The sequence below is a fragment of the Castor canadensis genome, chromosome 6, assembly GCF_047511655.1.
Source record: "Castor canadensis chromosome 6, mCasCan1.hap1v2, whole genome shotgun sequence".
Taxonomy (NCBI): domain Eukaryota; kingdom Metazoa; phylum Chordata; class Mammalia; order Rodentia; family Castoridae; genus Castor; species Castor canadensis.
The window spans coordinates 81,649,023-81,661,473 of NC_133391.1; the positions used below are offsets into that span (position 1 = coordinate 81,649,023).

General features: G+C 37.6%; 1 protein-coding gene across 3 annotated transcripts in view; it reads left to right on the forward strand.

Annotated features, from left to right (window-relative positions):
• Epb41l4a (erythrocyte membrane protein band 4.1 like 4A) overlaps window positions 1-12,451 on the forward strand; it is a 204,919-nt gene that overhangs the window by 123,095 nt on the left and 69,373 nt on the right. For all 3 annotated transcript variants that reach the window (XM_020186298.2, XM_020186300.2, XM_020186299.2), the window contains 2 exons: window positions 9,650-9,741; window positions 11,114-11,191. In XM_020186298.2, coding sequence (XP_020041887.1) covers window positions 9,650-9,741; window positions 11,114-11,191 — 170 coding nt within the window. The remainder of the gene's footprint in view (window positions 1-9,649; window positions 9,742-11,113; window positions 11,192-12,451) is intronic.

Genomic DNA, 12,451 nt, shown 5'->3' on the forward strand with positions numbered 1-12,451 from the left:
TTTATTAGTCAGCTCTTGGGATTTCACTGCACACAAAAGCCCCTTTCATTAATTTATCTGTTGTTGGCATGGACTTGTTAATCCTTTCTTTTTTAACAAAGAAAATTTATTGTGTTGGAAGGTAGAAGACAGTATCATACCCAAGTGAACAAATTTAACATCAATAATAATGACAAACACCACTGATGTGGTAGTCTTCACAAAAAATATAAAATAGAAATCTGAAACTAATCATGAGAAAATATCAGATACACAAATTGTGGGATTGCTAAGAAAAATTACCTGGAAACTTCTAAAATGAAGCCCTAAGAGACCTGGGAACTATTTCATGATATATTCTAGAGATTTTACAACTCAGTACCACTTACGATTCTGGACCGATTCTTTTTCCATGAAGGTCAATGTTGGTGACACTTAAAGCTTGAAACAGGTCTTAGAATAAGATGGTGGTAGCAAAACTGTAGTGTTAAAATTCCAGCTTTTCATAATTGCACAGTGGCTATATAAGAGGACACCCTAGAACTTAGGAATTCACCCTGAAATATTTAGGAAGAAAGAGCACTATATCTTTAGTACTTTCAGTATTGTTCTGATAGCACTGAAAACAGGTGAGAAGTATATGTGTACTTGTATGTGCCCTCAGAACAGTGGAGAGGTTAATTAACCTCAGGGAATGTGACTCATCTTGGGTCCCATTCTGTGTTCATATTATGAAGACACCTTAGCTCTGGGTATGGAATTGTGCTAGGACAGAAACAAGAGGCAGGAATTGGGGTGACATTTGAAAGAGTCTGCTCAAGATCTTTGCATACTATATTCATCTACGTAGTGTAGCTTTGTTGTGCTGGGCCCTCCAGATCTGAATAGGTGCTGGATTCAGGTTTCTGAATGGCTGTGCTGAGGGTTTGGATAGGAAAAATGGGAAATTAGAGCAGGTATCAATATTATAAACACATGGAGTCAGGGGTATCATTGAGTTAACAGAAGGAATAGTTTGTGCTACAGATTCTGGTCCCAGACTGGATAAATTCTAAATGAGAGACCTGTGCAATATGGGGAAGATTGTTAATATTTTTTTCCTCAGTGGTTTATGATGTATTACAGTACCTAATGATTATTTTAATTTTCAGGTTGCCCTAGGTTTGATCAATAGGAGTCGCTTCAGTGTGGCTCCTCTGCCCCTTGGATCTTCCCCCATCATTATTTGGGTACTTTTTCCCTTTTGGTATAATCTGATATTTCAGGTGCATTTTGTACTTGTCCTGCCCCTACACTGGTATCAGCTACGTCTCCAAGGAGACTTGGTTCCTTTCAGTGGGAAGTGGTCAGGATCTAGGTGCCAGGTATGGTCATTACAGCTGGGAGGACTTTGTTGCCCAGCCTTTTCAGTGGACAGAGCAGGGAATGTCGGCATGCAGACACATAAACATAGTCCACAATGCACATACCTGCATGGTAAATGTACACATATGTGCAAGTGCACCTAAACATGCATGTACTCAAGCATAGTTTAGAAATTATGAGTTCACACTGTACCTTCCCATACCCACTGGGTTCTTTCTTGCCTTCCTCTGTTTCATATTTTTATGTCCTTTCTTTGTTCATGAGAATCTTGGCTCCCAACAGCAGCAACGCATTTACTCATTTGCTCAGCTCTAAAATACATATCAGATAGTTTCAGAGGTACTTTGGCCAAACCACTAAAATTGCAGTTCTTTCACCCACATGCACCGCCTTGCCAAGACTGAGGGCCTATACTGTACTGTGTTCAAGACTTACTCGGATTGGTACTTCCTCCCTCCCTCTCTCCCTTCATTCCTTTCTTCCTTCCTCATACTGTGGTTGTTTATTCACTGGAAATCTAATTAGGTTTATTTGTCTCCATTCGTGTTCAGTTATGGTTCTCTCCCTTTCACATTCTTACTTGCTTAGCTTCATGCTTTGAACATGTAGAAGATTAACATGTTTCTAAAAGTCAAAACTATACAAAAGGACTCACTATGAGAAGCACCATGAACTCCCATATTTCTTCAGGCCTGTTTTTTTACCCTTCCTTGAAGGTATTTACCTTCATGTTTTCTACTGTACCTTCCTTGTGTTTCTTTTTATAAAGAGAGCAATTTTTTTCTTATTTTTCTTCTTTCTTGCCTAGAAGGTCACATACTTTTGCACTTTTTCCCCCACTATTTTTTCTCCTAGAAATCACTGTATTTCATCTCCTTGGGCTCCCTTCTTCCCTCCCCCTCTCCTTCCTTCTCTCCCTCCTTCCCTCCTTTCTTCTTTCCATTGAACCCAGGGCCTTGTGTATGCCAGGCAAATGTTCTACCACTGAGCCACACCCCTAGCTCTTCATCCTTTGATGTACTCCATTGAGTTTAGGGCCTACAGTTTATTCACCAATTGCTTGTGCTTGAACTTTTAGGTAGTTTTCAGTATTTTGCACTTAGAACTTTTCTTTTATTCAGTAACTATGCACATGCATTTTTGGAGTGGCACCTGTGGGGTATATTCCTCAGAATGGGACTGCTTGGTCGAAGGGTAAGTGCATGTGTAGTTTAGTTTGCTATTTCTGTATTCACCTTCCCCACCCTAGTCTCCTCCCATAGTTGTACCATTTTGCATTTCTACTCACAATGGATGAAAGTACTAGAACTATAGATTTAATATTTTCCCCTAACTATTCCGAAGCATGGCTCTTACAATGTCTGGATCCCGATATCCCCTGACAGTTTGGTTGGAGTCTTTCAGATTTCATGATTAGTTCTGTAGTTGTGACCAGATAACATGATTTAAGTCCAGGGGCTCCCAATCAGTATCTGACTTTGGATGGCTCACTGGACACCATTTCACCTACGTATCCTTACTGCACAATAAGGATGCTGTCTGTCTTACAGAGTTGTTGGAAGGCTCAAGGCACCTAGTTCAAAGTCTGACATATAACAGGCACCCATGTCTCTGAATTGGAACTGTCTTGGCGTTGTGCCCCTTAGATCTACTGTGGTCTTGCACTGGAAGGGACCTCAGGATCACCTTGTGCTCGTCAGGCTTGCTTTCTGACTAGCTTGTGCCAGGCCAGGAAGGAACTGGGGCTTCCATGCCTTCTACTTCACTTGCTGGTGTATTTTGTTGACTTTCTTCATAATTAAAACACATAGATCATTTGCTCAGAAGGAATGAAAATTATCCTATAAAAAATTTAAGTTGGGTAGTAGTAGGTCTTTATCAGATATACCTTCATTTTAACAAGCATAACAATGTTATTAAACTATTTTTGAAACATTTGTAAGACAGGGAATAAAACTTCATTACCGTTAACACAAAAATTATATCAATCTGCACATATAAGAGAGAAATGTTAATATTTTGGAAATACTACAGTTTTTATAAAGAGCAGATAAGAAGATAGAGTAAAAACAGTAACAGGTAAACTACCTGGATTTGTAGGTTTGTAACTGTGAATTCCTTCACTTGGGGAGCATGAGAATCTGAATATAATAGTTTCAAAGTTTACTGAACATGATGTAAGCATTCTCTGATGCTTTGGCTCAGACTCTTTGTTTTTTGAATTTTTTAGAAGAAAAGAAATGAGGAGAAGCAACACAATTTAACATATCCTTTCAAATTCTATAATTTAAATTCCTGTGAACAAGAGAGAATTATATATGTTTAGCAGTACATCAGTTTATTAATCTGTAAAAATGGATAAAATGATTTTCACATTTATTATATGTTTTGAAATATAATCACACAGCTGACAAGAGTACTGTAATATTTTTGCTATTTGCATTTTTAAAATTATTTTTATTAACAAATTATTATTGTACTGGGGATACATTGTAACATTTACAAAAGTTCTTACACTATATCTTAGTCAAATTCACCCTCTTCATCTTTCTCCTGTATTCCCCTTGCCTCTATTCTTAAAATAGTTTCAACAGGTCTTGTTTTTCCTTTTTTTTTGGCAGCACTGAGGTTTCAACTCAGGGCCTCAAGCTTGCTAGGCAGGCACTCTACCACTTGAGCCACTCCACCAGCTCACTTTTCCATTTTCATATAAGAGTACATAATAGGAGTTTCCTCATATTCACCCTCCTGTACCCTTTTCTTGTATCTTTTACTATGATATATACATGCAGAATTGGAAATTAATTTTATCCTCCAAGTGTATAGTGATTTTCAGTTAAAACCATGTTACATGCATTTAAAAATAATTTTAAACAATAATTGATGTGTGTATAGGTACAGTGGGGTGTTTGTATGTACTGCAACATTCTAAACTGGAATAAAAGTACATGTCCCTGAAAAACCTATCTTTGTCCAAATTAATAAGAAAAATAACCCACTACCTTACCAGCTACGGGGGATTCACAGTGCACATTAGCACATTAAAAGGTGTGAATGTCAAGATATAAAAAGTATGTGCAAAACATACACCACCCATGGTGCTTCATAATATGCACTTCTACTTAGCCAGTGTTTATTGTAGTAAACTATTCTTAATTAGACTCATTCATCATTTATAAATGTTCTGGAATGAATACCAGAGTGTTAATATATTACATCTTATTGTAGCAAATCAGCATATTTTCTGTATTTAATTATAAAAATCAACTTGGTTTTCAAATTTATTTGCAAGTAAACTTTTCTTCTTTTTGGCACTATAGAGTGCTGCCTACCCAACTGAATATATAATGTCAGCTTGTCTTAAGGCGACTGTCCACATATGTAACTTACTCCCATGTTCATTTTAAGTAAAGTAATCACTGTGTACAGGACTTTGTATTTTGAGGTGCTGGATCTATGTACAAAGGAAAATTAGGAATTATTATGATATGCTCCTAAAAGTCTTAATTGTGCTTATTTTTTTTAAAAAAAACCTGTAATGTTAGACTTGTGTGCCTGGAAGTAATTAAGGTGTATCATTATTGCAATTTAAAAGTTGTCCATGATAAGACAGTTTTTGTTTTTATTGAATGTTCTCTTCCCATCCCAAGGCAAACATGAGTAAAATTAGGTTGAATGTAGCACATAGCATCACAGTCAGAGTTTGTTTCATCTGTTTTATTTTGCTGAATCCTGTCTATATCTTTGGTTATCTTCTTTGGAGAAAAAGGAGAAATAAAACATGGTCAGGACAAAAAAAGGTATATTTAACCCAATATTCCACATACTTATTTGATCATATAACATTCCTATGCTAACAGCACAAGAGACCATTGTTGTGAGAGCCTTTCTTTTGGGAGCATTGTAAAGACAAGGCTTGCAAGAATAGCATGCAAGTCAGTGTTTTAAAGTCTCCTTCCAACTTACCTTTCCAAGTAATGACAAAGCTGGTCATTTTGTTGCTGTTGCTGAGGGCACACTGAATTTGTTAGCCACATTTGATCTTGGAATGCCTAGAGGAGAGAAAAATGAGAACTCTGAGGAAAGCCATTAACACATCTTGCTCAAGTGTATCACATGTACTGGTATAGTCCAAACTGCAAAACTGCAATCATTCAATCTCACCATTTAGAAAGAAAAAATTTCACAAGACACTTAAAATTTTCTACTGTCTCTTTCTTATTTCCCATTGAAGAGTACATTTTTTATTAAGTCTCACTGCTTGCCTTTCTGAACTTTGCAGTAATTAAGAAGAAAGTTGTCTTAGTCATTTGTTATCAGGCCTCTGACCTCATGTTTTTCCCTCAGGCCTAAAGTAAGTTAATGAGTACAAAGTAAATCTATAAATCATGTGTACTTTGAATGTGAAAAAAAGGCAAAAATTCCATAGTACTTTGGGCTTCACATGTCTTGTTAACCTCTCCCCCACCTCAATGGAATGTTGATAGGAAAACTCTCTGCTCTAGATCTTCAAGTTATTTATGTAATGACTGCATCTTGCTATTCTTAGAAGTACTAATCTCTTTTGTTCTTCCCTTCATCCAGTAGGGTCTTGCTGCTTTTGCCTGGGGCTGACCTCAGACCTGTGCCTGCAGTATAGCTGGGAGTATAGGACTACCATGCTGGCTTGTTGGTTGAGAGGGGTTTTACTAACATTGTGCCAGGGCTGGCCTTGAACTGAAATCCTTCCAATCTTTGCCTTTTGAGTAGCTTGGATTATGGGTGTGCACCACTGCATCTTGTTCCCTTTTATTATTTAATGATCCATGCAGTGTATACCACGGGTTACTTCTACTAACCTTGGACAAGTATATAATAATAGGATTGAGAAGGTGTTTATCCCATAATTCTGGGGAGACTGGGGAAGTCAGATTATCCAGTTGTGATCACTTCCCAAAACAGAAACAGGGAAAAACCAGAAAGAATACAGGAGTATGTGTGGCAAAGAGGGTCTTGTGTCAGGAATACAGGCTTGTGAGAGGCAGTGAAGCTGGAGTGGGCTCAGGGAGAATGAGGGGCTGCCTGGTTTATATAGCTGCTCACAGAATAGACCTGTCAGTGGTGCTGTTATTATTATCCATACATGTAGGAGAGGCTAAGCAAGAGCGAAGCCTGTTAAGAGAGATACAGTCAGCAGAGATGGGTAAAGAGACTGGAAAGACCAGAGGGAGCTACCTACCTTGGGATTTGCAAGTATGACACAGGTCCTGATTTCTTACAAATGATGGAATCCAGGGTTTGATCCAAGTTTACATAGAGACCCATGGGTCAATGATATCCACATGGTATCTGAATTACAAGTGAATTAAGCTTGATTAGTTGATGAAATAAAAATTAGAATCAGACAATAGCTTTGCTTCTAGCATGAAATGACCAAAACTATAAAGACGATCGAGAAATGTGCAAAAAGCAGACCTTCAATACCTGGATAAGGCAGTTAAGGCGTTTTAGCAATTGCTCGTCATAAACTAACTCACTTAAGCAGCAGTGCATCTTTGTAAGAATTAGGGGAACTGTGCAAATGGCCTTGTCTATTTGGAAAAGGCTTAGTAAGTTGGAAGGTGGTAGAAAGAGACATTTGAAATGCCATGCCCAGTTCATTCATGCCAGCAATTAGTGTATGTGGCAAAAGTACACAGCATTTATTCAGAATACCTGGCTCTGATTTTAGTTCTGTTAACCATCCTTTTGGTATTTGGATAGGCAGCTTGTCTCAAACACTCTGCAAATGGAGAATGAGTTACTACTTGCATTCATGGCAGAAGTAATTATGAGGCCTGTGGGAGGGTCTTTAGTTCCTTTCTAATGTTTGTGCCCAAGGAAACAGAAAAACCCAGTTCTGGTTGGATTTGAAATGCCTTTCATCCTTTTATTAAGTGATAGTAGTTTAAAAATATATATTAAGAATTGGATATTTTGTAGCCACGTTTCTACATTTATATGAAAACCAGTCCATCAAGAGCTTGAGATTTGGAGATGTATGTTATTTTTTTTTTTAAGACTGAAAACTTTTTAATTTCTCCTCTACTTTTGTCACTTTGAATCATATGTAGTTAAATAAGTTTTTGAAAAGTCAATTTAGTTACTTAAGTTACACTGTATTCATGGATGCTTTTGCTGAAATGTGAAAGTCTTTGTGTCACAGACAGGTTGTCCTTGGCCACCATTTCTTGTAGATAATAAGGCCCAGTATGTCCTGCCACCTGTGCTTCGATTGCTGAGAGGTACAGGGTGATGGTCCCTGAGTCTGAGGAAGTGGTGGTGAGGAAAGAAGTAGCTTGTCCTGGTTCTCCCTTTACCTTGACAATTTATCCTGATAAATGCCATCACAGGCAGACTAATTTTTAGGTGAATGACCCTTGTAATATATTTTAGAATAATCCAGTGCCCTCAAAAACACTCACCCCTTACAACAGAAGATGTGGTAGACTCTGGGGAAGGGAACGAGGACATTGATAGAAGGGAGATTGAGTTGGCTTGTGTGTACGCACTTCAGTAACTCATAAGTTAAGCTTTTTTACTGTGTTTATTTTATGTTTTTTTGAAAAAGAAGACTGAAAGATAGAAGAGATTCTTCTCTGAACACTCCCATCTCCTGACAGGAGCCTTGGCTTTCCCATGCGGCCCCCAGGAAACTTCAGTGATTTCCTTCCTCTGCCTCTCGCCTTCCCAGTCCTTTCTCCTGTACCCTCAGTTTCTTTTGCTATTGATAAAAACACTTTCTGAATTCGTTGACTTTCTTTCTTCTTCTCTATTCTGGATGTCCCTACTGCTTTGGTAAAAGTCACCAACTATTTCACACCATGAAATACAGTAACCTTTTAATCCCAGGTTGACCTTTCCGGGTCCCTGGAGCTTGTGCTCTCTCTTCCCAACCCCTCTGACACCATTGTCTCCCGGTTCTCTTGACCCCTTCCCGCCACCTTCACAAGCATCTTTGCTGTAGTCCCCATTAACCGTGATGCATTCTCTTCCTGAGCTACCTTGTTTACTCTCAGGTGACATCGCCTTTGTCAGTAGACATGACCTCTCTTCTGAGCTCTGCCCCTGCATGCTCACCGGCCCACGTGCCATTCCATGGTCACCTCAACACACTTCTCAGCCTGAACTTAATGTCCATTCTCTTGGCCACCAAGCTCCAGTTTTTCCATTTGCTCTATTTTAGCAGTAGTTCCCAAGCCAAAAGCCAAAGAATCATTCTAAATTTCTTCCTCCACCTTATAAGATTTTGGAATTATAGCTGGTTTAGCTGTGATAGGAATATGTTGACTTTGCATCCCATCCCTTCATTTTACAAATAAACTCCTAAATTAGGCAGTGTCATTCCAGTTGGACTTGGGAGGAATTTCGTGCATATAAATGTTCTTTCCTTGTTAAAAGTAGAGGACAAATCATTTCAGTGATTCCTCTTCACTGGCAATTTTGTGTTTATGAGTCTAGAGGAACCTCATTCCACAAGAATTGCTGTGTTTGAGACTTGAGTTTGGTTTTTAAATTTGAAACTAAATTAGCAATTATGTAACTTCACAGAGGTTGTGGTTTATTATTATAGCACTCATATTGTGGTTTGTTTGGTTTTCTATTAAGTCACTTAAAAATAGTATCTTCTGCAAAATTAGAATTCACTTTAATGTATCCTTAGTTTCTTATGTATGAAATCTATTAAGAGAATCCAATAGCCACTAGGTTAAAATAATAATTAAGATTTATTACATGCCTCTTATATGATGTCTATCACAGTATTTAATTTATTCTACCCTGTAATTTGATGCAGAATGGAGAAACTCAGAATCAGCTCTGATTTGCCCAGGTCACACTGTGGTGTCCGTCTCTCCTCCCAGTGTTTCCTCCTGAAACCCTTTTGACATCAGCTTACCTGTGACCGATACATGCCTGAAAGAGTTAAGGATTTATGGGCATCTCCTTTTTATTGGGCGCTGAATTCCATGGTCAGGGTTTCTGGTGTACCAGGGGCCATTTGTGATGAGAGATTTTGTAGGGCTTTATGTTATTGCCTGGGTTATCTTCAGCCACGTGTTGATATAGAAGTAGATAGTATAAGTAGAAATCGTGTTTTTTAATTTTAATTAATGGAAAGTGATTTTAATATAATTCTCAAAAGATAGTTACCAATAAGTAATTACTTCTCTATTTTATGTGGTAATAATCTCCCTGTTGACTTGAATTTCTGTTACCTAAAGGAGGGCAGTCATCTGAAGAGTGTTACGGTCAGTAACTCATATTCTTTCTCTCTCCTTCCTCTCAGTGCAATGAAACCTCATTCTTTTTTGAAGCTCGAAGTAAAACTGCTTGCAAGCACCTCTGGAAATGCAGTGTAGAACATCACACGTTTTTTAGGTATGTCGCTGTTCTAATAAATGAAAATGGCATTTGTTTTTATAACAAGTATTGTGTTCTGTCTGCAAATGAAATTTAGAAGTGTTTACCTTTTAATTTATTTTTGCTTTTAATTTATTGTGGCAAGGCAAGTGGGTGAACAGGGCTGACTCTAAAGATGATGGGTGAGGTGTAATTTCAGTAGGCATTTAAGACAGAAGAGGCTGGATGAGGTCACCCATGGAAATGATAAAGAGGGAGAAACAAAACGGCAAGTACTGAGCTATTTGGAGGACAGGAAGAGTTAGCTAAGAAGCCTGAGAAAGAGCAACTAGGAAAGGGTGCTTCATCCTGGGAAATGGGAATAGGGTGCCACCTACTATATACAGTGTTCCTGGGAGGCCAAGTAAGATGAGGATAGAGAATTGATCATTGGCTCAAGGGAACACTTTCTTCATTGTTTCACATCCTTACATTGTAAAGATAAAACAGAACTTTAGCAGGTAATATATTAAGCTTTGGTTTTTTTTTTTTTTTAATTACAGTAAGATTGCATTCTTTTCCTTATTCCTATTTGATTTGCGTGGAGTAATTTCTCAGGTATAGGAGAAGTATTCTTATAAAATGAACGGTGTCTTTTATGTGGTTTGTATTAGGGGAGGGATGTAACCCAGAAAGCTTAAGGCTTTTTCTTCGGTTCAGTGAGGCTGGGCTGAGGAGCTTCCCATACTAGTATCTGTTGAAAGTCTGCGAAATGAGGACTGGACATGGTGGGGCTTGCCTGTCATTTCATCTAGGTGGGAGGCAGAGGTAAGAGGATTGTGATCTGAGGCCAGCCTTGGGCAAAAAGCCAGAGACCCTATCTGAAAAATAGAATAAGACAAAAATGGCTGGCTTAAATGATAGGGTGCTTGCCTGGCATGTGCAAGGCCCTGAGTTTAAATCCCAGTACCACCAAAAAAAAAAAAGAAAGAAAAGAAATGGAAAATACTGGACTATATTGTACAAATAAAATGACCGCTACATTGATGTGATTAACTGCCTTGAATACTGTAACTCAAGTAAATCAGCATAATGACAAAATTCTAAAGATAATTTAAGCAGAGAAAGTAAGTTGATTCATAGCTAAAACTTCCTAGGGCAATGATGTATATGATACTTTTCAGAAAGTGTAAACATTTGACACTATACATATAAGGCATAGTTATATTTCAAAAATTATCTTAAAATAACTGATTACTATTCCCTTCAATGTATAGAATAAGTAAGATATTTTGACTAGACCTGCTAAATAGAGTTGTACTATTTTATTTTCTATATAGCTTTGTGTTCAAATGTTACACAGGTATCTTTGTTAATGAGTCTTTGCTTTTCTTTTTCAAAAATTAATTAGAATGCCAGAAACTGAATCAAATTCATTGTCAAGAAAACTCAGCAAGTTTGGATCCATAAGTTACAAACACCGGTACAGGTAAATGACATTTTTTTCCCTTGGGGTCTGTGCGTGTAAGTAAATATTTAATTCAGCTGCCTACATGCATGTGCAATGAAGTGTGTGATTTTTTTTCTTTTTCCCACCATAGTACCTATGTGTTTTGTAAGTTTAAGAGTTTGTTACAACTTTCTTTCTTGACAAAAATGACTTTCCAAATTTAATTATATTTAATGTCTGCATTAGCTTTCAGCTTAGGACTTTTAGAACATAGAATTTATTATCTTCAGGATTTATTTTGATACGGTTATCTTTATTTCTAATTGTCATCTGTGATTATGAGACAAAGATGTTCTGAAGAGGAGGTGGTTGTGTTCTTAGGACATTTACTGGATCCCTTATTGAACACAATGTATATTTTATATTGTGTATCAGACCTTGTTTTTTATTGCAAAATTAATATCTGCATAAAGTCTGCATCAATGCTCATTATATCTCAGCTTTATTGAATACAATTATTATACTGTTTTCATTTGTTGCTTCATTTAATCATCATAATCTTCTGTAATATTATTCACCCATGGAATAATATTACAGGCTTAGAGAAGCCAAGTCTCTTCTCCAGGTAGCCCAGCTAGGAAGCAGTGAGGTGGGATCCAGACCTGGTGGACTCCTCAGCTCTTGCTTTCAACTATTAGACAGACAGACTCAGCCTGTCAAGGAAAAATCCTGATGGTCATGCAGCTAGGTTGGCTGTTGTGTCTTTTTCTAACACCAGTATTAAAAGTGGAGTGAGTTCTATATTTTGAAAAAGTATTTATTTTGTTCCGATTCATTTTGTTCATTGGAGGGTCTGTGATATGCAAGGCATGCTATTAGAATCCTGGAGATAGAAAGAATCAGATCCAACCATTTCTCTCTTCAAAGAGTGGAAGTATTATTCAGGTTGTGAAGCAGGTCCTCAGGCCTTGCAAAACCAAGTGGGGTGCAGAATGGCCTCCCTGGAGAAGGGACCCTGCTCTATCGGTTCCATTGGGGAAATGACTGAATGAAATGCCCCAAGACACTTAAAATAAAAGCCAAGTCACATGTTTCAGGACAGTGGTATGCCAGAATTTTAATCCCTCTCTTTTAATAACCCACTTTTTGAGTCTGAAATTTGAGGCCAAAGACAAGAGTGATTAATATTAACTGCTCAGTGCATTCATCTGCACATACTATTCAGTTGAATATTTGCTCATTTGATGGCTAAAAACATTAAGTGCTATTTATTATAGATATTCTTATTTTTGTACAAAG